The following is a 27,696-nucleotide window of genomic DNA, read 5'->3' as shown; positions in this document are numbered from 1 at the left end:
CAGTGACACCATGAAGGTGGGGGGAAGGTGGGGGGGAGAAAGTGGGGAAGTGATCGCAATGATCGATGTCTAACACCCTCCATCCCCCCAGGGTGACCAACAGAAACATGGGGGAAGGGAGACAGAGAATGGCTTAAGAATATGAAAATAGTACTTCATAACTTATCAAAGGTTCATGAGGATGGGGGAAGGAAGAAAAAAGAAGAGTCGATCCCAAGGGCTCAAGGTGAAAGAAAATGCTTTGAAAAGGATGATGGTAACATGTGTACAAATGTGCTCGACACAATGGATGTACAGATTGTTATAAGAGCTGTAAGAGTCCTCAATTAAATGATCAAACAAGATATAATTAGTAATGAGTATTTCTATTCAATAGAAAGCAGAGTGTGTTAAAGAACTATCAGTGTCATTCTTAAAAACAGACACTCAGGCATCAAAGAACAAGAAATCCTGTCATTGTGAATGAAGGGGCGTGCGAAGTTGGGGCCCAAAGCCCATCTGTAGGCAGCTGGACATCCCCTTACAGAAGGGTTGCGGGGAGGAGACGAGCCAGTCAGGGTGCAGTGTAGCAACGATGAAACCTACAACTTTCCTCTAGTTCCTAAATTACATGCTGAGTAATTAATTTTCTGAAACGTGGCAGGCTACACAAGTTAGAAACACATACTCAGTGACCCATGCACGGCAGACTGAAATGCTGCTTCGTCCAGGGCTGTTCCTCAAAGCCTTCCCTAAGTTTGTGACTACTGTTGCAACCACTGTGTCGATGCGTCTCATGGAAGTTGTCTTTTTACCCAATTTTTCCAAGCACAATGTCCTTTCTTTAGGAACTGGTCCTCCTCAAAACATGTCCAAAGTAGGTGAGACAAAGCCCTGCCATGTTCACTGCAGAGAGTCTAGGCTATTGTCCGACCTTACAGCTAAAGAGCCTCTGTCACACACTGGCAGTATGAAGAGAAAATAAGATTTCTAGTCCCACTTTCAATAAATGTCAGAAGCATAGTGTTTGCCCAAGTTCCTTTTATTAACAGAAAGTGCAAGCTCTTTTGAACAACAGGAAATCATAAATCACAGCAAGACAGCAGACATGGAAAAATGAATTGCCATTAACTAAAATATAAGCATATGAGATGCCTCTCCCATGTATGTATGTGTATACATCTATCTATGTATACACACACACATGCATGCTATGTCAACAGTCTCTTGGTCAATTTTCAGTGTAATTTCACAAACAATATAGCAGCTGCAATGCGAGTGCAGGGCATGATGGGCATAACAGGGAGATTGGCATCAGTTTGGGGCCCATTATAGTCCAGAAAACCTTACACAAGTTTGACTTTCGTGCAAGTCGCAGTAGAGTACATATGAATCTTTAAACGTATTTGACAATTAAGCCAGTGTCTAATTCGATGACAATAGGAAAAAAGAACATCTTAAAATACTGGTGGCACTAGAGTAGTTCTGTACAAGGTAGAAGAGATCAAGTAGAGTTAAACGATCTTCAATATGTTCACACGACCACGGACACAACAAATCCACATTAACGTTCATGTAACATTACATTTGCAAGAGTCACACACTGGAGGCATGACGTGCCACTGAACAGCTGCCTGCGCTTGAAGAAGTGAGAAGAGAGAAATAAGTTAGCTTCATTCTGTCAACCTTGCTCCAGAGGAGATTCAGTTCAGGATTACCTTCTTCATTATTCACACCACTTATCTACAAGGCAGATTCTATTTGTAGTTTTTTTCTGTTCATGAAATCAGGAGGCACTAAAGAAGCTACAAACTATTGATTAAAACCCCAAACATGAAGGTGGCCCCTTAGATGTGGCTGGGCGTCTAGCAGAGACAGAGGAGCACCAGCGCTGAGCACCTTCCTGGAGGCACGCGCTGTCTCCAGGGACATGTTCCGGCATGAACTGCCTTTCTGCTGTCGTAGAGAAACTGCCTTCTGTGAAAGTACTAATTTACTAAACTGATTTCTAGGACCACACTGCTATTTCATTACATTACAAACAACTCTTGCCACGCTGTTCACTTCTCCCGCTATGTTCTACTGCCATAGATACTTTCTAATAGTTCCACAAGGACTACGTTTGGTAGAGATAACGAACACTAAGATGAAATCTGATGATTTGATTGATGAAAAATGTGAGCACCGACTACAGCAGATTTAGGGTCAAGGTAGCTTGGGACTCATTTCTGTGGACTCAGCAATTACCTTCCACCGTTTTCATCGGGGCTGAAGCTGAGATCTTCAGGGCCTATTTGCTCGCCATCAGGGAAACTGGAACATGTGTCTAGGGAACAAAAGCAAAAGGTTACACCCTACGGACATCAAGTTGACTGGCCTCAGCGTGACTCTGGAGGACAGTGCAGGACTGCTCTTCATGGCAAATCCTCCTGCAGAGGGGCGGGCGGGCTCAAACCACTGACCTTTTGGTTAGCAGCAAGCACTTAACCACTATGCCCACATAGATCATTAAAGATCGTATTTTTTTAAAGAGCATTATTTTTCCCCTAAGTTCTTAAATAATGTTACATAGTGTTATTTCAGTGGTAAAGATGTGCCAGGTTATGGACAAAACTTCTTCTTCAGAGGATTGAAATTTGACATAGATGGAGGAGAAAGGAGAAAGCAAGCGTGACAGAAAGCCTCAATCGGAAGATGAAAGGCCCAGCCTCACGCGGTGCATCCCCGCGAAGGCCACGGAGGAAAGCAGGCGAAGGGACTGGTCAGCAATGGTGCTGAACACTCTGATCACAAACACCCACCAGCACTGAGAATAACATCTTTTGGAAGCTGAGGAAAGGTACTTTAGTACTCCAAAAGCATCAATGACTGGCTCTATATAGAGAGAGAAAGTAGAACACCAGAGAAATAAGGAAACTATAAAGTTGACAATTAGCATCAAACTGTCAAAGCCAACGAAATGCTCATACTGAACACTAAGGTCTCTGGGTGACTTTCAATGAACAATGCATTATTTCTTGAATTGTCTAGTACAATTTCTCCTCACTTACCACAGTTAGGTTCCAAAGACCAGGTTATTATGCAAAAGTGGAGGAGGAGGATGTCAAAGCATGTAACTGCCAAATCTCATCATTACATAACTGCCAATCCACCGAATAGTGGCCCAGCCAGTTGACACCTAACCTTAACTCTCACATCCAGTGTTGCTCTTGCCTCCCCCGCTGGCATGCCTTAACTTTTGGAGCTAAGTTGGCAATGTATTTTCCCTGTTGTCTTAACTGTGAGAAGTCGAATACTCAGGTGAGAAATAGATGTACATATTTTAACATTTAATCTGCATTCTAGAAATTCCCCTCATTTTATGATGTTATGGTACATCCAAGTGACAGAATATTAAGCTGCCAATAAAAAGAAAAATGCAAAACATAAAATTTTATATATTAGATACAAAAATGCAAATGAAAACAAGACAAATAATGGTGCCGTTAATCTCAGTGGGTTTCCCCCCTCCATCCCTCCCCAGACTTTCTTAGGGAGGAAAGAGAATAGAAATGAATAATTGTATAATCTGCATGCATTTCTAATAAACCAGAGAAGGTTATCTTTGAAAAAAAATTACTTTATAGATCGGTTTAAATAACCTTTTAAAAATAAAAAGAAATTAAAAAGTCACCAAACATTTTAAAGCTCTTTGTTGTCTGCAGCCATTTTCAATCAAGAGTAAATCTTAACTATTGTAGGCATTGCGGGACACATGTGGTCTTGGTTTCATATTGTTATAAAACTCATTCTTAGGTTACAGACTCAACAAAAATAAGACCTTCAGCTCCTTGTTCTAGATGTCTCACTACGGCAAACTACATTTACCACTATTTCCCAATAACTTACCATACACCTTACCAATAATATTCAGTCTCACAAATGACAATGATCAAACAGAAGAAAAAGTAATGGAAAAAGAAGAGGAGATGGTTTATTAATCGGTGTGGTGGGACATGTGTCTCACCTTCATCTGGAGGCTGTGCCATGAAAGAATCGTTAAATCCCCCCATGCAGCTGTGTTCCTCCTGCTCCTCATTCTCAGTGTCGCATTCAACATCACTGTCGCTACTCATTCCTGGCAGAAGAGAAAGGAAGAGCATGTAAGCGAAAGGAGGAGGAGAAAAAGGAAATCTCAGTAATCTGTTCAATGACCAAGATCTACACCAAAGAGGGGTGGCTGCACAGACACAAATCGCTAGTTCATTTCAGCAATGGCTGCCCAAGTGCGGCCCGACATCTGATCTTGTCAGTAAAGTTTACCGGAAGATGGCCATTCATTTCTGCACTGTCTATGGCTGCTTGAGCTGGGGCAGAGGTGAGTAGCTGTGATAGAGCCTATGCAGCCCACAAAGTCTGACCCTGATTTGCTGTTGGTGGTGTTACATGCCACTGAGCTGGCATGCATCGAGTCCATGACTGTGTCCTGACAACTCATCTCATCGAGGGGTTCTTCTCACTTTTGTTGACCATATTCCGAACTACACACAAACTTCAAATAAAAGAACTGAAATCATAAGTATGTCCTCTGACCATAGGGAAATCAAGCTATACATCAACAATGCAAAGCCATCTAGGAAACACTACACATTTAAAAATTAAACAACAAATAATTCATAAGTCAGAGAGAGAGGAACTGACAAAGAAATGTGGAAATATTATGTAATGCAAATTAGGAGCATTTGAGGGATATAATTCTAACAATGATTCAAGGACATTTAAAGCATTAAAATGTTTATATTAGAAAAAGTCTCAAATTGATGACATAAACTTTCACCTTACGAAACTCGAAAAAGTGAATTAAACATACAGCAATAAAAAGGAAACATTAATATACAGAAATCAATGAAATTAGGAGAAAAACAATGGTGGGAGGGTGGTGGAAATCAATTAAAGCAAGAGCAATTCTTTGAAAACACCAATATGAAAAACCGAGAAAGACCAAGAAAAGATAAAATGATCGGTATCTGGATAGGAAGGAGCAGAGAGAGCATCGCTACACACTCTACAGACATTACAGGGAACAGGAGAACATGAGGAGCTTCACGATCACAAAGTCAAGACGACAGATGAAATGCACTTGATCTCCCTCTTTAAATCCCTTTAAAATGGTTTCACTTTAAAAAATGGGGGGGGGGGGTGCGGCGGGGGAAATACATGTGGCTTATGCCTCTGGGGAAAACTCTCTGGCCATAAACCAGGGATGTGACAGAGAACAGCCGTGCTGCCGCGCACAGCACACTCGCTCGCACTGCCCTCGAGTCCACCCTGACAGACAGGGCGTCAAGCGCAATGAAAACGGGGCCATTGGTGCAACAGGCAAGACTCACGCGGCCACATCACATTTACAAATTGCTACATTTATATTCTGAAGTGAGGATTCAGGAATATGGACAGGATAATTAAAACACTATATAATTGCTTTTATTTAAAGTATTTATAAAACTAAAATTATTCTTTTTACCTGAAACTTGCCAGCACTTTCCTCCGAAGTTTTCACTGACCTCTTATGTTGTGAACGGAAAATATAACAAAGTAATAAAAAACACAAAATGTTGGGCAGCTGACAAAAGTGATGCACAATCGTAATGGCTTCCCTCTAAAAATGTGAACTAGCGCTGCCGCTCGGGATGATTCATAACAGCACAAATACAACCCAGAGTGCTCTTTTTAACCTTTTCGCTCTTGGGATCTGTTTACATTATGTGACACTGAGAGCGGCAGATATCTCGCTTCCAAACATCGCCAGAACTCAGTCAGCGTGTTTGCACACGTCCACAGGCCCCCAGGAAAGGCGCTGGGCCACGTGTAGACTTGTCTTCAGTAGTGAAACAAGGGTTAACAAGGGAATTGTGTGTATAGTACTGCCTCGATCGCCCTTAAGCGCTATTTTCTTCATAACATTTTTTCTGTTTTCTTTTTATTTCAGAGCATCGTGAGCCACAAAAAAAATACATTGGGGGCAACATGAGGCCCACAGGCCACCAGTTTGACACCCCTGTAACTCTAACACAGGAGCAGAAAGCTCAACTTTCTCCTATAAAGTACACTGGAAAGTAGATTATTGCAAGTAAAGTTAGATAAACTTTAATACCTTATCATTTGATCTCCCTTCTGACCTATTTTAAATTTGTTCTACTTTTTAATATTTTCTGCTTTCCCCCCCCATGAAGTTTTTGTTTTACTTTTGTTATTAACTATATAAATAAAAGTTTTTCTGAGCTGATGGAGCCCGGCTATCAAAAGATACAGCATCATGGATGGATGTATGGATTGTGATAAGAATTGTACGAGCCCCCAATAAAATTATTTTTAAAAATCAGACACAGAATAAAAAACAATATATAAAACTAGAATGATAATTTAATAAATTTATATAATAACCAAAAAACGATACAGCGTCTAGGTCTTAAAGACTAGAAGGTAAACAAGTGGCCATCTAGCTCAGAAGCAACAAAGCCCACATGGAAGCACACCAGCCTGCGTGATTACGAGGTGACAAAGGGATCAGTTATCAGGCATCAAAGAACAAAAAATCTTATCATTGTGTGCTCACCTCCCCAATACGATCACTGAAGACAAATGGGTGCATCAGCAAATGTGAAGAAAGCTGATGGTGCCCAGCTATCAAAAGCTGTAACATCTAGGGTCTTAAAGGCTTGAAGGTAAACAAGCGGACATCTAGCTCAGAAGCAACAAAGCCCACATGGAAGAAGCACACCAGCCTGTGTGACCACGAGGTGTCGAAGGGCTCAGATCAGGCATCATCAGAACAAAAAATCATGAGGGGGAAGTGCCAAGTGGGGACCCAAAGCCCATCTGTAGGCAACTGGACATCTCCTTCCAGAAGGGTCACTGGGAGGAGACTAGCCAGTCAGGGTGCAGTGTAGCAATGAGGAAACATACAACTTTCCTCTAGTTCCTAAATGCTTCATCCCCCACCTGCATTATCATGATCCCAATTCTACCTTACAAATCTGGCTAGACCAGAGGATGCACAGTGGTACAGATAGGAACTGGAAACACAGGGAATCCAGGACAGATTATTCCTTCAGGACCAGTGGTGAGAGTGGCGATGATCCCTTCAGGACCAGTGGGAGCGTGGAGGGAGGGTAGGGCAGAAAGGGGGAACCGATTATAGGGATCTACTACATATAATCTCATCCCTGGGGGATGGACAACAGAAAAGTGGGTGAAAGGAGACTTCGGACAATGAAAGATATGACAAAATAATAATTTATAAATTATCAAGGGTTCATGAGGTAGGGGGAAGCGGGGAGGGGAAAAAATGGGAGCTGATGCCAGGGACTTACGTGGAGAACAAATGTTTTGAGAATGATGAGGGTAACAAATGTGCTTTATACAATTGATTTATGTATGGATTGTGATGAGAGAGGTAAGAGCCCCCAATAAAAGTATTTAATAATAATAAAAATGTTTTCCTATATATGAAATCCAGAACAGGTAAATCTATAGAGATCACAACTGGATTAATGGTTACCTGGGGATGTTTGGGGAAGTGGGGAGCTAATACCAATAGCTACAAGAAAGAAAATATTCTCAAATGAATTATGACTACAACTCTTACTATGACTAAACTACTCAATTGTATGATATGTATAGTACATACCAGTAAAAATGTTAAAAAACAATATAGATAAAATGGACAAATTCTTTGGTGGATATTACCAAGTTCCAAATGAATTATATAACGTGAATAGGTACTATTAAAAAAATAGAATTTAACATTTAAAAGTAGGGTCTATTTTAAAAAGTAGAATTTTCCATTGGAAATGAAAAAGCACAGACCAGTATTTCTCTACAAGGTTGTTCTTCGGAGCGCAGGTGGCACTGCTGGGTACATGCCATGAACTGCTAAGGGCAGAGGGTCTGCTGCTGTTCGGTGCCGTCAGGTTGGTGCTAACCCACAGCAGAGTCAAACACAGCATGGTTCCGCTTGGGCCGTCCTTATAACCGCTGTTTCAGCCCATTGCTGCAGCTGCTTTAGTCAATCCATCCAAAGTAGTGTCTTCCTTCCTCTTCTTCAAGGGCCCTCTGCTATACCGGCTCCCAACCTGGGGGCTGAACGATCCTTTCACAGGGGTCACCCAATTCATAACAGCAGCAAAATGAGTGATGAAGTAGCAACGAAAATAATGTTATGGTTGGGGGGTCCCCACAACACGAGGAACTGTATGAAAGGATCACGGCATTAGGAAGGTTGAGAACCATTGCTCTACTTGACCAAGCATTATGTCCTTTTCCAGGGACTGATCTCTCCTAATAATGTGCCTAAAATATGCAAGAGGAAATATTGCCATTCTGGCTGTACTTCTTCCAAGAAAGGTTTGCTTACTCTTCTTATAATTTCTATATTCTTTATCAACACCAAGATTCAAATGCATTAATCTCCAGTCTTCCTTATTCAAGGAGCCCTCATGGTGCTTTAGGATAGGTATTGGGCTTCTAACTGCCAGGTTGGTGGTTCAAATCCACCAGCTGCTCCTTAGAATAAAGACACAGCTGACTTCACGTGGATCTCCTGTTAGTGTCTGAAAAGCTCTGCCACAATCGGGGAGGGATATCTAGAAAAGGAAAGGCTGTGCCGGGCAAGCTGATTTTCTTAAAGAATATCTTCATATACAGTACAAAGTCTATGGGAAGAAACGCTGAACATTGGTGCCACCAGATAAGATTTTTGAGAGTGGTAAAAACTGGCAAAGATGAAGTTTATTTTTAACAACTCCAGATTTTGCTCATTTGCCAGGAACAAAAGGGGCAATTTTTGAGTTCCAGCTGCACTGCTGCAGGTGGTTACTTGATTCCCCCACTCCATCATCTGGATGTACACGATCCAATTTTTATATTCTTGTCTTTATAATTTCTTAACAACTTGCCTTTATCAAGCTTTCCCCAAACATTCAATCTATTTGTAAAGAAATTACTCTTTTTACATTCACTTGTCTGGCTTATGTGGCATTTAATGAAGCACACAGATTGAATAGCAAGTAATCAACAGCAGGCTCCACTGGGGTGGGGGGCAGCACTCAGGCCCATCACACCGGCTCCCACAGTGACTGGAAGCAAGCTCTGGGCACTTCCAAAAGGGCAGAAGGGCCCCCACTTAGTCCACCAAATCTTAAGTGGACTCATTAAGAACACATTCTATCATATGTCTTCTCATGCTAACATTCTCAGGCCAGTTCCTAGTACCCTGTGAACATGATTCACAAGACCTCCACACAGGTTTAGCAACTAGTTTTCACCCTAAACTACCGTGTTACCTGTTTGTACAAGCACCGGGAATAAGAAAGCAACCCTTCTAGAACAACTCTGGAAGGCTTTCAAAAGCTAAGCAGTTTTGCAAAGCAGTTTCCCAGCCTAGAATTACAAATTAATCCAAGTTAAAGAAATATGCTTGATGGATGTTTATAACACTAAATGCAAAACTATAGAAACTATGGAAAATAGGGTCTTTTAATTCTTTGTACTAACTTCATTTCGGGAGACAATTTTCACACACACACACACACACACACAAATAGACAGAATGACAATTATCGTTGTTAGTTGCCATCCAGTGATTACTGGGCTCACAGGAAATCACATGCTCTACAAACTGAGAAAATGCATGGAGGCCATACCCGTCCTCTGCTTCAGAAGACAGCAGAATCCACCTCCACACCAACCCATGGCTGACTGCCTAAGGTAGCAGTCAGACTGGTCTCAACCGTCAGTCTTTCTTTATCCTATTCTTCCACCACAACTCCACTTTCCTACTAGTTAGGTAAATGGTGCCATGGCCAGAGAGCTCACAGGTAACACCCACAATTACAGGGATTTATCCGAGAAGATACAGGGGCTCGTAAAGCAGCGAGGATGCAGACATTGCCCCACAGCAGCCCCTCTCCAACCAGTAGCGAAGTCTCTCTCTGGCCTGTCATGTTCCACGTGCCAGGAAGCCTGACAACTGCTTTGCTTCTGTCTCTGTCTCAGCACTGTGGCTCCCCACTTCTGATGGCTTGGCTTTGGTCTCAGCCACCGCAAGTAAGGATCTCAAATGTGCTTACTAGCTAGTTCGTAACAGTCCCAGGAATTCTCGCTGGCTGCTTCCGAGATGCCTCATTTTTGTAGCCAAGGGAACAGTAAAACTGACCAATCCCAAAGTTAAGAGCCCTTTATGCCTTATTTGCATACTCGCACCCAATTATTTATTGAGTTATTATATAGAAACATGTAGAAGAGCCAAATTAAAAAATTTTCTTCATCACAACAGAATGAAGAACAGCCCAGTCTGTGGAAACCCACTGCTTCAATATGCAGCCACATCAAACCATCTTGTTGAAAAGCTGCCTCTTGTTTCACGGCCCTCTGCTTTATTAACCATGATGTCCTTCTCCAGCTGCTGACGTGTGCAAGGTACATGAGAGGAGGGCATCTAAGGAGCATTCTGGCTATACACCTTCCAACACAGATTTGCTTGTTCTTTGGGAGCCCTGGTGGCTCAGTGGTTAGGTACTGGGATACCAATCACAAGGTCAGCAGTTCAAATCCACCAGCCATTCCAAGAGAGAAAAATGAGGCTTTCTATACGCATAAGGAATTAGTCCCCCAGGGGCAGTCCTTCTCTGTCATACAGGGTCCCTTATGCTGGGAACTGACCCAATGTAGTAAACTGAGTTCAGGTTGTCCAGAGTGCTCTTGTACACACGAGCTTGAAAATATCACGGTCTGAGTCAGACACACCTTGGTCCTCTAAATAACTTTTTTTTTTTTTGGTTCTGACAAATTTATCCTCGCAGTTTGTGAAGCTAGACGTCTAAGTTTAGGGTGCCAGACCTAGGGAAAGCCTTTCTCTTTGGCAGCTCTGCATTCCTTGAGCGTTTGTCTTGGCAACAATTTCCCCGAGTTTAGGACATTCATAGAGCAGGAATGCTGGGCCGATCTCTTCTCGCCTGGTGGTAGTTAGGGCTCTCCTCACATTGGCTCGGGGCTGTGATCCGAGTAAGGGGTTGCATCCCATCGCCTTTGTAACACTTTAAAGAGAGCCTTTGCAGCAGGGGACTGTCCAGTGCAATACATTGTTTGATTTCTTGACTGTTGCTTGTGGTTACGGAGTCAAGAAAAATAAAACCCTTGACAAGTTCAAACTTTTCTCCATTTATCACGATTCTGCTGATTGGTTCTGGTGTGGGGAATCTGTTTTCTTTACACTGAGTCGCAGAAACTCTGCAGTTTGGCATTAGTGTTCCGTGGTTGGTGCACATTAACTGGTCCTCTTTGTACAAGTATAGATACTGCCTTTACCTGACAATTACCTTTATGCAAATTAAATAATCAGAGAGACATGCCCACTTGCAGTCACCCTGAGTTTGTTGTCAAAACAGAGTTGATGGCTTAACTTGAGCATAAATCTCGTTTAATGTAAAACAGTAAATTTTTCAAAAATTTTATCAACTTATTATTGGTGTTATTGGGTAACTGCAAGGTGAGCAGTTTAAGCCCACCAACTGCTGTGCTGGAGAACGGTGAGACTCAGCTATCTAGTCCTGTAAAGAATTGAGACCTCGACAACCTTATACTCGATAGCTGTGAGTCAGAATCTACTTGGTGGCAGTGTGTTTTGAGTTTCTAGGTTTGATATGTGAATACTTATGAAATATTGTCCTTCATCTTCAGCAAATAAAAACATGCTCAAAAATGGAAGTGTGACATTTTTAGAGAACAAAACCTACTACTTTTGTGAAGCACCATCTCCACCTTGTGGACATTCCTGGAACGGCAGCTGAAATGCAAAAAGCATATTAAAACCGGTTGAGAACTGCCACTTTCCGTTTTCCAAGAACAATTACCACCATGCTTTCTCTTGGAGAGAGCTGTTATGTGTGAGCCACTGTTCCAGTGAGCATTAGCAGGGAGCACTTAGCCATCGTGTCACCAGGGCCCTGGATGCCACACAGAGTTCTTGAAATCCCAGGCACGAACTTAACCTTTGGTTTGGGGGTACAATGCGTTAAGGGTCTAGACTGCACGCTGCCTGGTCAAAGGTTCTGGACCACCGGCCCTGCTGAGGGAAGAGATGAAGCTTTCTGCCCTGTAAAAAAGTAGTCTCACAATCCCTACGGAACAGTCCTACTTTTCTACAGTGGCTACGGCTAGGAATCGACTCGACAGCCGCGCAGTGGGTGCTCATTGGTGTTTTTTAATTCCTGACAGTCATTACTCCTAGGGATCGAGTACAAAGAACTGAAATTCTCAGGAATTCCCTGAATATCTCAGGAATATCCTGAACTGGAAGTTCTATTTTAAAGATTGTCAACCCACGGAGGACCTTATTGGGCAGCAGCGGTCCAGGAAAGCAGCACTGAGAACTCTCAGCAAGGCTGACAGCATGCAGAGAACCACACGTCAAAACGCCAATTTAAGGACTTGTTTTGGGAAGGGGGAGGAGAGAGTGGAGCACATCCTGGCCCACCAATCCTTGACGATATTCCCACTCAGAGCAGCCAATGTACAGAGAAGACCATATGGCCAGCCCCACTAAGAGACACGACATCCCTCACTGACCCACAGCCCTACAGGGAACAATACTGAAGCCACAGTGTGGGAATTGCGCCTGATCTGATGGCACCACACTGAGGGAAAACACTAAGGGCGTTCAACAGAGGAGCAAGGAGAACAGAGCAAGTCCCCAGGGAATACCAAAAATAGACTTTGGGGCCAGGGCTTGGCACCTCATCAGACTCCACCGGAAAACACTCCTAAAGGCCAACAAACTTTTGGTCTACAAAAAGCCTGACTACAAGCTTTACTTTTTTGTCATTGGCTTTTTGTTGATGTTGCTTGGTTTGCGCAGGTCTGTCTAATATAGGCTGGCTGAACGATGTGGAGGAGAAAACAATGGGACCGAGAGTTACAGGGGGACATGGAAGAAGGGGAGTTGGGGGGGGAGAGGGGAGGAAATGGTGTTAACAAACCCAGGGACAAGGGAACAAGTGATCCAAATTGGTGGTGAGGAGAATGTAGGAGGCCTGGTAGGGTGTGATCAAGGGTAATGTAACCAAGAGAAATTACTGAAACCCAAATGAAGGCTGAGCATGATAGTGGGACAAGAGGAAAGTAAAAGGAAATAGAGGAAAGAGCTAGGAGACAAAGGGCATTTAAAGAGGTCTAAATAAAGGCATGTACATATGTAAATATATTTATATATGACAATGGGGAAATAGATTTATGTGCATATATGTATAGGTTCAGCATTAAGGCAGTAGATAGACATTGGGCCTCCACTCAAGCACTCCCGCAACACAAGAATACCTTGTTCCATTAAACTGGCATTCCATTATGCTCATCTTCCCGACACAATCACTGAAGACAAACAGGTGCATAAGCCAATGTGGTGAAGAAAGCTGATGGAGCCAGGATATCAGAAGATATAGCATCTAGGGTCTTAAAGACTTGAAGGTAAACAAGCAGCCATCTAGCTCAGAAGCAACAAAGCCCACATGGAAGAAGCACACCAGCCTGTGCGATCATGAGGTGTTGAAGGGATGAGGCATCAGGCATCATCAGAACAGAAAATCGTATCATTGTGAATGAGGGGGAGTGCGGAGTTGGGACCCAAAGCCCATCTGGAGGCAACTGGACATCCCTTACAGAAGGGCCACGGGGAGGAGACGAATCAGTCAGGGTGCAGTGTAGCAACGATGAAACATACAACTTTCCTCGAGTTCCTAAATGCTTCCTTCCCACTATCATGATCCGAATTCTACCTTACAAGTCTGGCTAACCAGAGGATGTTCACTGATACATATAGGAACTGGAACACAGGGAATGCAGGACGGATGATCGCTTCAGGATCAGTGCTGAGAGTGGCAATACTGGGAGTGTGGAGGGAGGGTGGGGAGAAAAGGGAGAACCGATTACAAGGATCTACATATAAACTCGTCCCTGGGGGATGGACAACAGAAAAGTGGAAGTGGGTGAAGGGAGACGTCGGGCAGTATAAGATATGACAACATAATAATAAATTATCAAGGGTTCATGAAGAGGGGGAGCAGGAAGGGAGAAGAAAAAAATAAGGAGCTGATGCCAGGGGCTTGAGTGGAGAACAACTATTTTGAGAATGATGAGGGCAATGAATGCACAAATGTGCTTTACACAATGTCAAGCATATTAGAAGCATTTCAAAAAATTCTACCTGGGGTGGGGTATATGTGTGTGTGGTGGGTGGAGAGCCCATAATTCTAGCCTATGCTGTAAAACTTTAAGGTGCAATTTATAACCACATTTTATAAACACATGGAAAGCAGCTAACCCCCACAGGTCTTTTCTATAAAGACCATCAATAATAATATTTCTTTTCTTAAGGCTTTAACAATCAACACCACACTTTAAGAATCCTTCCCACTTAATGGCTTCTGCTAAAACAATGCTGCCCACTACTAGAACACCAACGAGGAGAACAAAGCAAAACGCTGAGTGTTCCTCAGCTGAGAACCCTGAAAATGGCACCACCCACACATCCGGTAAGGGGTAGCCAGAGGTAGTTGCCAGCACCTGTGTATACGCTTCGAGCTACCCATGCATCCATTATTGACACTCAAGTGAGTGCAGAGCTGGAAGGTGGCAGAGTTGCACTGAGAAACAAACAAAAAAGCCATACCAAGTTATCACAAAGCTTTCCTGGTAACATACAGAGTGTACACAGAAAAAAGAACAACGTATGCAGCACCCTTTGAAGCACCTTTTGCTACCCATTACAAAGTATTTCCTGTGCTTTTAGACAAAGAATAATGAACTTGAAAGACTGTGCAGGAGGAATTTCCAAAGTGTGGGCGAGAGCTTGCAAAAACAGAAAAGAAACGTGTAACTGAGGGGGAACTGATAGACTGCTGAGGTCAGCGTGGAAGCTTAGGATGCGTCTATGAAGAGAGGAAAGCAGCAATCTGCAGATGTAATCAAGACCAACTGTAATAAAGTATTAACACTTCACATCCTAATTAGTTGTCTTGAGATCCCTTCTTCCCCATAGGGCTCTGAGCTGATCTAATTCATCTTTGCGCATCGAGGGGAAAGGTAATGAATGCCTGGTATGAAGCAGGTAACTGAATACATTTACTCCATGGACAGTGATTTGCCTGCAGATTTCCTCCTGCAAATACACCTCTTCTTAGGGAGCCTGTGATCAATGCTTAGGGACTTACTAGACTGTGCTCAGATCAAGTATGCCTGATAACAAAGGTTTCAAATACTTTAGCAATCTCCATTGAATCTCCACCACCCCCTCCAAAACAACAAAATCAGTCAGCACACCGAGTCACCCCGTGACTACCAATAACAGTGACCTCATTATCCCTTACCTTCTTCAGGGGCAGCAGAAGCTCCTTCAGGAAGTATAGGCTGTAACTCCCCAGTTTCAGAATTGTTTTCCAGATCAGTCATTTGCATTCCTTCCAGGCGACCTCCTTTAGCATTAGCCCTGAAAGAAAAAAAGTAGTAATTTCTCTATAACTCGTAAATGATACAACTATCTACATTTTCGCCAAATACTGAGCACCAAATTAAGCAGGATAGACGAAACTGGTGTTTAAAATACTAGTTTCAAATAATACTTTAAAAATACTAGAAAATTCATGATGGAAAAATTATGAAACAGTGAGTTGTATCAAAGACTGTTGTATCCCGACTGCCGAGTTTTTAACTAAGGGCAGTTACAACTATCTACAAAATGTACAAAATAGAAAGGACCATATGCAGGGAGGACTCAACCGTCTGTTGAAAATGGAATCTTCCCATCAGGTTTTTGAAGCTCTCTTGTATTATCATGCTTGGTAACAGGACTGCTTAAACTTGAGTTAACACACAAAACTAACCACCTGTCCTTTGACATTTGTCCAAGAAAAAACAAACTCACTGCCATCAAGTCAATGCTGACATACAGTAACACACACCCCAACCCCACCCCCTTGGGTTTCTGAGGCTATAATGGTTTATTTACGCAGGTCGAAATCCCAGTCTTTCTCCCAAGAAGCTGCTGGTGGTTTCAAATTGCTGAACATGTGGACGGCAGCCCACAACCAACAGGACTCCTGGGACAATTGTGGAAACCTTTAAACACTGTGTAACATTAAATGAACCCAAGGAATATTAAGGAACTCTCTAGTGGCACAGTCCGCTGTCAACCAGCATGTGGTCATTCAAACGAGCTGCTTCTGCAAAGAAACAGCGCTGTCTCTCCAGTACGGCTTCACAGCCACAGAAAGCAAACGGAGCAGGTCTCCTGTCAGGAAGAATCAACTTGATGGCAGGGAGTTCATGAGAGGAGTGTAAGAGGAGAAAAAAGTGGAAGAACTTTGTTCTAACCAAAACAAAAATAAAGACCTGTGAAACAGAATCGCCCAGCATACATGTCTTTTTAAAAAAGACTTGGGACAGGTGGAAATGAAATGAAGGTTCCCCACTTCAAAGACATCTCAAAAGACAGCACTAAACAAGTCAAACACCACTGTTTACTAACTTCGTAAAAATGAGCAACATATTTATTAACCTGAACATTTGGTACTCACTCATATTCTGTCCATTAAAATAACTAGTGGAAAGGGTGAGGTTAATTTTGTTTATTCTGATGTAGACTAAAGGACCAAATAAAGTGATTACCCAAAGATGACCATTTTCCTCCTTTTCTCAGCAGTAGGTAAGCCGTTGAAAACTGCAACCACGACAGCATTGGAATCCAAAGCTTTGCACTGCCGGTCTTCGGGTTTGGGCAGAATATCACCAATGCTGCCATGCATCAAGGCCCGGGGAGAACTGTGCCTGCTCCCAGATTGTGAGCTTCCGGGGGACCCTTTGGAAAAGAACATTCAAAAAAAAGGTAGGGAGAAAACTCACAAAAGTTCTCAAGGAAAACCAGTTTTAATATATAGATATACACACACACTATAGAAAACTTCAAAAATAATTTCCATCTACATTCTCAGACTTTCTGATGGATTACTCAAAATCAGGGTCCAGAATACACAGGCTAATGATGGAATTTTTCTAACTGAAGGATCTGGTATGTTGTGGCTCAAGGAACTCTCCGATGAAATGTTTTAACATTTTAGTTGCCTTTCACAGTGAGAAGAGACAACAAAGCAATTTCTAGGCAGACATTCACTCCCAATTGCATCCTAAGCTTCCCTGAATTTACCTTCGGACAAAGCTTGACAGTCTCCCTTTGAGCGACTATTTTCCCCAGAGTCCACTGCTCTTCGAAGTGATAGGCTACCTGCTATACTGGACCGAGATGGCTTGGGAGAATTATTCTTCTTACTTGTGGCTGCAAAGACATTTAAGAGCATTTGTACATCTAATGAAAGATCATGACACTCACTGCCTAAGCAGCGAGAGGTTTACTTTCACCATGCATGGGGAGCGTTCTGTCTGCTGCATCCAAAATCAAATCCCAATTTATTTTTGTTTTATACCAAAAAAGCATTTTTATTTTGTTTAGTGGGAAGTCTTAACATAAAAAAATTGAAGCTGACATAAGAAAAATCATACTAAATGTTCACTAATGTTAGTGATTAAATTTCGTATTAACAAAATAAAGCAAAAATAAGACCACTCGGGAATTAAAAAATATTACAGGATTGACAAGAGGTGAATTAGAAAAAGAATTAAAATAATACTTCAATGAAAACATTTGTAGCCAAGGCAGTACTGAAGAGGTCAATGTATAGACTTATAAAAAGAACAATGCATGTAAGGAAGGGATGCTTGAACCAGTTGCAGTACAACACTGATGAAACACACATCATTCCTCTAGTTCCTGAATGCTCTTCCCCCCCCCTCCCCAACTACCATGACCCTATTCTACTTTACAAATGTGGCTAGACCAGAGAACACACATTGGTACACATAAGAGCTCTCGACACAAGGAATTCAGGACAGATAAAACCCTCAGGAACAGTAGCAGGAGTAGCGATATCATGAGGGTAGGGGGATAGAGGGGGAAGAGAGGAAGAACCCATCACAAAGATGGATATATAGCCCACTGTCCAGGGGGATGAATAACAGAAATGTGGGTGAAAGGAGAAAAAGGGCAGGGCAAGACATGAAATAACAATAATACATAATTGATCAAGGATTCATAAAGGTGGGAGGAAGGGAGAAAAGAGGAGCTGATACCAAGGGCTCAAGTAGAGAATATTTTGGAAATGTTGATGCAGCGTACGTACAAGGGTGCTTAATACAACCAAATGATGGATAATCATAAGATTTCTAAGACTTCCCCCCAATAAAATGATAAAATAATAAAAGAGGAAAGAAAAACCTTTCCATCAAGTGCTTGGGAAGCTATGAAAATAGTCACACAGATATCTAAAGTGTTCTCTGACACAATAGGAAGCTCAGTTAAGAAAGTTGAGCACTATGAGCAAGTTGCTTTTAAACTGTTTAACACAAATTACGGTAATAGGCTTGTTACTGTTCTGATAACTACCTACCACTGTCACCCATCTTCAGTCTCATCTATATACAATCAATGTGTTCTTTGTAAAGGGTAAATCTGCATAAATAAACTCATTGATTTTTATTCTTCGGGGACTTCTTTCTGAAATCAGAAAAAAAAGTCGAATTCCTAATCCTGGCCTTCTGAGGACGTGCTGATCCACATGCAGTCTACCTCTCGGACCTCATTTCCTCTCCCTAACTTGCTCAGCACACTCAGCATACTGGCTTTCCTGGATGCTTCAAACGTGCAAAGCAAACCCTGCCACAGTGACTGGTACTGCCTTGCCTTGTACTTATGAACCAGATTGGTGACTCCCTAGCACTCTACACAGCTGACTCCTTCGTGACCTTCAGAGATCTCCCAGACACCTCCATTTCCTATTGTTGTTGGAGTTGATTACGACTCATGTACCACACAGCAAAACGCTGCCTGGTCCTGCACCATCCTCACTTCCTGTTCTTGTGTTTGAGCCCACTGTTCCAGCAACTGGGTCAATCCATCTCACAGAGGGCCTTCTTCTTCTTCTTTCTTCATGCTTCTTAGTTTGACCAAGTATGATGTCCTTCTCCAGACTGTCCTCTCTGATAACGTGTCCAAGGGAGCTGGAAAAAGTCTGCCGTCCTTGCTTCACAGGCGCATTCTGGCTGTTTCTTCGGAGACAGAGTCTGGCTAGCCTCGCTAAACAGCACATGTCCCACCTGCTCCTCTTGTCCCACTCCTGCTCTTTCCTTCACCACAGTACTGCCTCTAAATTTCTCTTCTCTTGTTTCTCTGTCCTCATGTCGGATTTCCACTGCTGAAGTGTAAGATGCATTAGGTTAAAGGTTCCCTCTTGTTTACTGCACAGCACAAAGTAAGCAGTCAAGAAATGCTAACAGTTCTTTTTAGTATATAGTAGAAAACATGCAAAATCTATTTTAGGTGGAAAAGGGGGCTGCTTGTATTTCTACTCTTGATTCACTTGAAGAGATACTTAAATATGATTAACCTCCCAAATAATTAATGACTAGCTTCCCCAATGGCGCCTGGTGAAATAAGGCTAATAGGGAGTTCTCACTTACAGTTCCGTATGTAACAGCCGGATACTGATGACTTTGCCAGGAGCTCCATTCCCAAATCCTGCAATCTGCCAGCGTTTTCTGTTTCACACGCAAGAGCTGCCTGATCAGTGGGAAAAAGGCTTGTCTGCATGTCTCCACAAGCGGCGTTGCAGCTTTTTATTTCCGACAGTGTACTCTTCACATCTGTTTTCATACATCGAACTTCAGCCATCTGAGTTTTGAGTCTTTTTAGCATCTTTAAGTCAGAGGGAACTCGCCACATGGCCTGCTGCTTCCTTTGATCTTTATCTTTTCGAGAATATGACGCTTCAGAGAGAAAGTTGACAAGCCATGTTAATGTACACTGTGACGTCAACGATACCAGACCCCATGCCCGCAGTATGCATTCCGTCCCATTAATGACGATCTCCACGTTTTCACATGTCCTGTTCTCTGCCAACCCAAACTTGTCTTAGAGTCCCGACTCAGCTGAAAAAGCCAGCTGGCCCCTCCCAAGTCAGTCCTCTAAATGCATGTAGGGCACAGAGTACACATTTATGACAACGCACTATCACAGAAAAACAGACATGCAGAGTATGAGAAACCAAAATGCTCAAAATGTTTGCTAAATAACACTTTTGGGGCCCATTCTACATCTACATGGGCTAACTAAAAATCTGTATTAATCCATACGGTTCATTTTTATAATTAGAAAAGGACCATACTTTCTTTTAAGTCAAATCCAAAATGTGAGCATACAAAAAGAGTTAACTAAATAAAATTCCCTGATCTGATATCAATAGACATTTACCGAGTCCCTTTCGATATGCTGGGCATTGGACACAAAGGTGAGCAGGTTTGTTCCCACAAAGCTCAAAATCCACTTGAGAGAAAATAAAAATGAATCCAGTCCAGTCGCCTGCGCTAAGTTGGAAGACAAGTAAGTAAGGAGTGATGGTGCTTACCCCAGGGCAGCTCGGTGGTTTAATGACCTGCACTGAAGGCGCATATGAGAGGCTTTCCTCGTAGCTAAGCTATAAGGTGAATGGAAAGTCCAAGTTCCACCTGAAAACTTCCTTCACATTGTTCAGGGATGGTCTTCAGGAACGACAGTTCTCTGGAGCGCATCTCACTGACATTACGCAGTTCATGGAACTGGTTTTCGAGCCCTGCTGATATTCACGCTTCCACGCCGAGTTGCTAACTGCCAGGTTTGAATCTACCAGCCATGCCAAAGGAGAACAATGCGGCTGTCTGCTCCCATAAGGATTTACAGCCTCAGAAATCCAAGCAAGCCAGGTCTGTCTTTTTCAGCCGCTATGCGTCAGAACGCAGTGGCAATTGGTTTTCTTGGTTGGTATGCACTCACACTCTATGTGGTTTGCGTTCTTTATCCAATGACAAAACCATGTCATCAAAACATTTTATCCATCTTTAAGTAATTTTATCACAAAACTGCTACTTAAGCCAGAACTTGATTGTATATTTTCAAACATCTCTGAATCATACTCAGAAAATTAAATTACTGATTTAAAGAATAGAAGTAAAATTCCTTGTTATAAAGGGCAACCAAAACCTGACATAATTATTGCTGTCCATTTCTACTGAGAGCGACCTTCCAGGGGAGAACTGCCCCACACGGCTTCCACAGTCGTTTATAGTATGTTCTGCTCCTCATCATGGAGGGTGGTTTCCTAGGTTTTGTCCGGTCACTATTGTTTTTGTTACCTGTTTGTGTTTTGTAATGGTTTTCTGTAAATGAAATCTAGGATAGGTAAATCCTGAGATAGTAGCCAAATTAGTAATTCCTTAGGAGCATGGCAGAGGAAGATGGGAGGAAATGGGTGACTGGCAACAAAGAGGACAAGAATAAATGTTCTGAAATTGACTGTGGTGATGACTGCATTAACTCATAATATCACAGATGATTAAACTGCGTATGTGAAGTACAGCCAATAAAACTATTTTCAATAAATTGCCCTTTATGACCCAGCCAGGATGCAGTATAGCACTGACAAAACACACAACACTCCTCTAGTTCTTTAATGCTTCAGTCCCACCGCTCTCAAGATCCCAGTTCTACCTTACAAATCAGCTAGAGCAGAGCATGCACACTGGTCCAGGTAAGAGCTCTTGATACGCAGAATCCAGAACAGAGAACCCTCGAAACAACAAGGGGAGGAGCGATACTATGAAGGTACGTACAGGGCAGGTGCTTGTCCCCCCACCCCTATTGCCCAGTGTGATGACCATCCGAAACATGGCTGAAGGGCAACAGGACAGTGTAAGATATGACAGTAATAATTAATAATTTATCAAGGGTTCACAAAGGTGGGAGGGTGGGGGAGGAAGAATAAAATAAGGAACTGATACCAAGGGCTTGAGTAGAAAGAGAGTATTTTGAAAAGGATGAAAGCAACATGTATAAATATACTTGACACAATGGATGCATGGACTGTTCTAAGAGCTGTGAAGAGCCCCCAATAAAATGATTTATAAAAATAAATAAATAAAAATTGACCTTTAAGAAGGGCATACCACTTCACATGGCTACCTGCAGAACCTCAACCTGTGTTTCCCATGGCTTAGGCCAACAACTCTGGTTATTATGTTCAAATGTGTTATGAAGGAGTATTTCTTTGTAGAACATTAGAACTATGGGTCATTTTTATTTTATTTTTCACAATATGCTGTATTTCCTAAAGTGTCTACAATAAAGATGCATCAAAAATATATAAAATTATGTATAGTGTACTAAGGGCTACAAAAGTCCAAGGATTTACAAACTTTACATGGACCATTAATAAGATGCAACAATCTCATAAGCTAGTTGGAGGCAGTCTTTCAAGCAGAGAAGCCCCAACTTCCAGGAATCACACCTTAGGAAGCAAGAGAGTGAACAGTTTTCCCGCTAGAGCACCTCTACGAGGGGGTACTACCTCAAAATGGAATTTTTCGCCCAAAGCCATGTATTTGAATTTTTTTACAAAACAACCTTATCACCTTCAACGTACTCTCCAGTACATTTGTGAAATCTGGGATTCCATTCTTGCAAACATTTTTCAAACTCAACTGATGACTGACAGCACCTCCCTCGTTTTTCTTCACCTCTACTATGTCCTCAAATCACGTCCCTCTCCATTTGCAGAATCACACGGAGTGAGGTCAGGTGAGTAATATGCATGAGGCAAGAGAGGCTTGCTGTTTTTCGTCAAAAACTGGCACACTAGATGGCTGCACGAGCAGGTACATTGCCGTGGCGGCAAAACCAGTCCCGTTTGCCACAAATCAGGCTTTTTTGGGGGTCACGCACTGTTACACAATCTTTTAAGAACCTCTAAACAAATTAACAGTCTGACCTGGTGGAACAAACTCAAAATGCACTGTGAGTTGACAGTTTCATACTTTTGGGAAATTGATGGACATCCAGAACAGGGTTGACAGTTCACCTTTTTTGAAATGAGAAAACCACTCATACACTTGAATCTTTCCCATAGTACTATCCTTTTAAGTGGTAAGCTGTGTTCAACATCACAACAGCTTCTGCAGCATTTTTCCTCGAGCAGGAAACAAAATTTTGCAGCTACATGCTATTCTCTAAAATCAGCAATCACGAAAAATGAGGTTTGAGCTAAACTACTTTCACAAAAAAATTCGCTGTGACCCGAGAGAACCTTCCCAGGCAATGCCACTGGGTGCCCTGACTGAGAGTGACTTGCTTGATGTTTGCCCAGTGGGAAAAATGTGTTCTATGATAGTTCTGCCTAGCAGAGCCTTTTTCTGTTTGTTTGTTTGTTTGCTTGTACCCACTCATATGTCCCTTTACTATCATTGGTTTAGACTTCATTTGAAAAGTGAGTTTTGACAGGGAATCCAGGACAGATAAACCCCTCAGGACCAATAATGAGAGTAGCGATACCAGGAGGGGAAGGGAAAGGTGGGGTAGAAAGGGGGAACCAATCACAAGGATCTACATATAACCCCTTCCTTGGGGACAGACAACAGAAAAGTGGGTGAAGGGGGACGTCGGAGAGTGTAAAACATGACAAACTAATAATAATTTATAAATTATCAAGGGTTTGTAAAGTGGTAGATGGGAGGAAAGGGGAAAAATGAGGAGCTGATATCAAGGGCTCAGGTAGAAAGCAAATGTTTTGAGAATGATGATGGCAACCTATGTACAAATGTGTTTGACACACTGGATGGATGTATGGATTGTGGTAAGATTTGTACGAGCCACGATTAAAATGATTTAAAAAGAAAAGAAAAATGAGTTTTGTTGCCTTCAAATATCTTCAATCATTTTTCTAAATCACTGATTAAATGTGTTTAATTCTGATTAAGAAGGTAGGAAAATGTTCAGTATATTTTTACATGTTTTCCAACAAAAAGGGATTGAAAATGCATCTTTTAAAGATGAGTCCTAATAGCTATCCAAAATGGTTCTATCTCAGAGTTCCAAAGCTCAAGTTAAACAGCACAAACTGTCACATCAGAAGTAACACAGATTTAAAAAAGTAACACAAATTAATTCCCCTAAAAATAAACTGTATATAAAGCACTGCCGCCAATTAGTACACAGCTCTCTAAGGCCTCTCTCTCACTGTCATCATCAAAGTCAATTTCAGCTCACATATATATAAATGGATATATATGTGCATACACACACACACAGTTTTAGGATACCGTACATTTAAATTCAATTTAGACACAGTTCCCTTAAGATGTGCCTACATGGCCCCCACCAATCACAAGGCCTACAAACCCTATTCTGAGCCTATTCACAAAGGCCAGTGTACGTCATATGAATCTGTAAACAAAATCTTAAGAAAAATTTTCTATCAAACATTTTTACTTTGTCTTGTATTAAAGATATGATTAATAATAAAATTTTGCTTAACATTCATTTCCATGACATTCAAGTTAGCAGAAAGTAAAAAGTCAATTTGCTGCAGAAATACACCATATTTCAATACTAAGAAATAACGTTGGATTAAAATTCAAAATGCTCTTTTAGAGAAGCATTAAAAAGGGGAGGATGATTACCTGTGGGTGGCAAAAGTGAAGCAGGTGGGCGAGGCTGTAAGCCCCACAAATTTTCCACACTGCTCCGGTCCTTAAGGTCCAGTAAGTGTATTAAAATGAAGGGATCGATGTCTAATAGACTGCTGGTAGCAGCAGAGCATAAATGAGCTCTTCTTGGCATTCTGCTACTGGCACCCACATAGCCATGGCTACTACCTGCAAAATAAAGAGAAATGGGTTTAATGTTGCCAGACTCAGGCTGCTCTTGGTAATAGACAAGTATGAACAGATGGCTATTCCACCTGTCAGACTGAGTTCCTTAAACTGAGGACAAAATCCCTGGTGCCTAATTTAATGTCTAGCAAATACTAGGTAAAGAAATGTTAAAGTTGAACTCTTTCAATAAAGATGCTTAAAATTATTTTAAAGAAACAGTATTTCTTTCCCCAAAAGGATCTACAAATAAATGGTCAAAAAACACATTAAATGACTCAATGTCATTAGTTGCAAAGGAAATAAAATAAAAACCAGAATGACATACCCCCTGGCATGGTTATAACTGATCCCCCCAAAAAAAAAACAACCAAGCCCACCCCCAAAGAAATTTCACCTCCATGACCCCAAAACATAACAAAAGAAAATGAATGAGCCTCAGAAACCTGTGGAGTAGTTCTGAGCTTACCACTGAACACTTAATGGAAGTCAGAAAGAAAGGAGACTAAGGGGCAAAAAGAGCATATGAAAAAAACGAGGAACCCCTAGATTGGACAGGAAACATAACCGCACGTCCAGAAGCCCAACAAGCTTCAAGCAGCAGAAGCACAGAGACCCACCACTATTTGCCATTCAATCTGAAAACAGGTGATTCCATGTCGCTGATCAAATAAAGCCCTGGCAGAGGTGGTTTTCAACAACCTGATCATGTTCCTTACCTGCCAGCCATGCTGTCACTCTGTTAAATTCAAATAGCACAAGGCTGCATCTGCCTGCTAACTTTTCAAGAGTAAGTTCAAGCACCACTCCCTTTGGAAGCCTTTTCTCACCCATTTCCAATTAGCTATTGTCTCCATTTTTTATGCCACTTTATATGTAAGTATATGAGGGGCTTCCAAAAACTCATGGAAAAATGAATGAAAAGACAACAGACACTGATGCTAGATGGGAAAACGGATCCTTATTTAGGAGGAAATAGTTCAATATTTAGAATTTTCTTCCATATGGTTATCACCTAAGATTTTGGAAATTTGTTTACAAAATTATTCAATGTTAGATTACAAATACGAGTAACTGAAAATAAGAACCTTTTTCTTTGTTTGCATTTTTAAGATGGATTTAAGTAGGAAAGGTAATCAACAAATGTCTGCCAAATACAAACGTTCCACAAACACATTATAAAAATGAACTATTTGATTCACTCTTTTATCCTCAGTGCTTCGGTGTTCAAATGATAACAGAGGCATAATAAATATGCGAGAAGCCCATGGCAAAGTGGCTAAGTGCTTTTGCTGTTCATCGAAAGGTCAATAGTTTGAACCCAACAGCAGCCCCCCAGGAGAGAGATGAGGCTCTCTGCTTTGGTGGTAAAGATTTACAGCCTAGAAAACTCTGGGGGACAATACGACTACATTTTCTAAGGTCCCTGAGTCAGAATCCATTTGATGGCATTTGAATTTTGCTTTAAGTATGCTAAATGAATTGTAATTTTGGAATTATAGGACCTAAGTTATGTAAGTATAGACGTATCTTTTTATTCAATGCTGCATCTCCAGGCACTAAAGCAGAACCCAATTTAAATAAAGTGCTCAGTAAATATTTCGAGAATAAGTGTTAATTAATGTAAAACTATACCATTTAGTCTAAACTGAACATTCTAAAATGCTATATACCAAAACTTCTCTAACAAGTAGTTCTAAGAGAGGAAGAGAAGAAATGACAGTTCTAACAACAATGGAATAACGTAACACTGAAAACACTCCATAACCTACAGAGTACACTCTTCTTTCAATTTTATACCAATACAGCCTCTGAATTATCCACACTATGAAACACCTGGAAACATTAAACATCTGACATTCAATAGTTAGTAATAAAATACATTCAACACTTATGTAAAAATGCTCAAACATTCCCTATATGCTCTTTTGGGTGCTAAGGATACAATACTGAATTAGTATGCACATGCCCTTGGCCTCATGAAGTTCAGAGATGAACAGAGTAAACAGGCAGCTGAAAAATACAATCACAGTAATGTTTGGGTAGGCTAAATTGAGACAGCCTATCAAAGTACCCAAAACAGTTTCAGTCGGAGTCCTGGAGATGCTGCTAACACCACTGGATTCACAAGACGTTTCACCCCTGGCCTGTGATCTTCCTGCATTCAGTACCACTGCATGTGCCGCATGAATCCCGAACATGTATGGTCTAGTATCGGACATGTGGGCTAATATTGGACTTGTGGATATGATCTGGACTGGGCTGGGATGTTTTCTCAATATACAATTGCTTTTTGATATAAAGCTCTTTCTAAATACACGAGTGTCTCTGGATTTGTTTCTCTAGTCAACCTGGCCAAACACAATCAGATATTAACTGGGAAAAGCAAAATTTATGTGGCATTCACATAAATGAAAGTGGGAAACAGGAGGGAGGAGAGTAGTAACAAATCTAAGAATCCAGAAGAGAAGCTGTGTTAAAAAAAGAAAGTGCCCAGACACTTTAATGAGGTGGTGTAACAAATTAATGCATACACTATTTAGAAGGCTGATCAGACAGACTTGGGAGAGAATTTGAGGAAGAGAACAAGTGAAAAATGCAAAGCATTGCCGACCCGTAAGGGGGTACTATGGCTGGCAGGCATCTGGGCAGATAAAAAGATAACTTCTGTCAGCTTTGCGGCTCTAGAAGTCATGGAGAGACTTCTGGCTAGAGACAGACCTGCAGTCAACAGCTCCCAGAGATGGGAACAGAGGGGAATAAGCCAGGCCCAGAATAAACTGAGGAGCGAGAAGAAAGAGCAGAGCTTGGGCTGCCCGGGGAAATACTCAGGAAAAATATTTACGAAGTCTTCCATTATCCAAGCATGGTATAAAATGTGATCGTACTCATACCAATGGCAAC

General features: G+C 41.7%; 1 protein-coding gene across 5 annotated transcripts in view; it reads right to left on the bottom strand.

The window, feature by feature from the left end:
• TRIM37 (tripartite motif containing 37) overlaps positions 1-27,696 on the bottom strand; it is a 122,862-nt gene that overhangs the window by 17,768 nt on the left and 77,398 nt on the right. The window contains exons 18-25 of one of the 5 annotated variants that reach the window (XM_075561518.1): positions 24,601-24,795; positions 19,576-19,881; positions 17,210-17,338; positions 16,675-16,864; positions 15,378-15,496; positions 3,986-4,096; positions 2,227-2,305; positions 1,014-1,618 (exon numbers count right to left, since the gene is read on the bottom strand). In XM_075561518.1, the coding sequence (XP_075417633.1) occupies positions 1,576-1,618; positions 2,227-2,305; positions 3,986-4,096; positions 15,378-15,496; positions 16,675-16,864; positions 17,210-17,338; positions 19,576-19,881; positions 24,601-24,795 (1,172 nt within the window). In that variant the 3' untranslated portion in view covers positions 1,014-1,575. Of the gene's footprint in view, positions 1-1,013; positions 2,306-3,985; positions 4,097-15,377; positions 15,497-16,674; positions 16,865-17,209; positions 17,339-19,575; positions 19,882-24,600; positions 24,796-27,696 lie in introns of those variants that run through there. The other 4 variants (XM_075561517.1, XM_075561521.1, XM_075561519.1 and 1 more) reach the window with 4 other exon arrangements.

The sequence above is a fragment of the Tenrec ecaudatus genome, chromosome 10 (genome assembly GCF_050624435.1).
Source record: "Tenrec ecaudatus isolate mTenEca1 chromosome 10, mTenEca1.hap1, whole genome shotgun sequence".
Lineage (NCBI taxonomy): Eukaryota > Metazoa > Chordata > Mammalia > Afrosoricida > Tenrecidae > Tenrec > Tenrec ecaudatus.
Note: the sequence above shows the minus strand (reverse complement) of the source record. Positions and strands in the feature narration are given on the sequence as shown.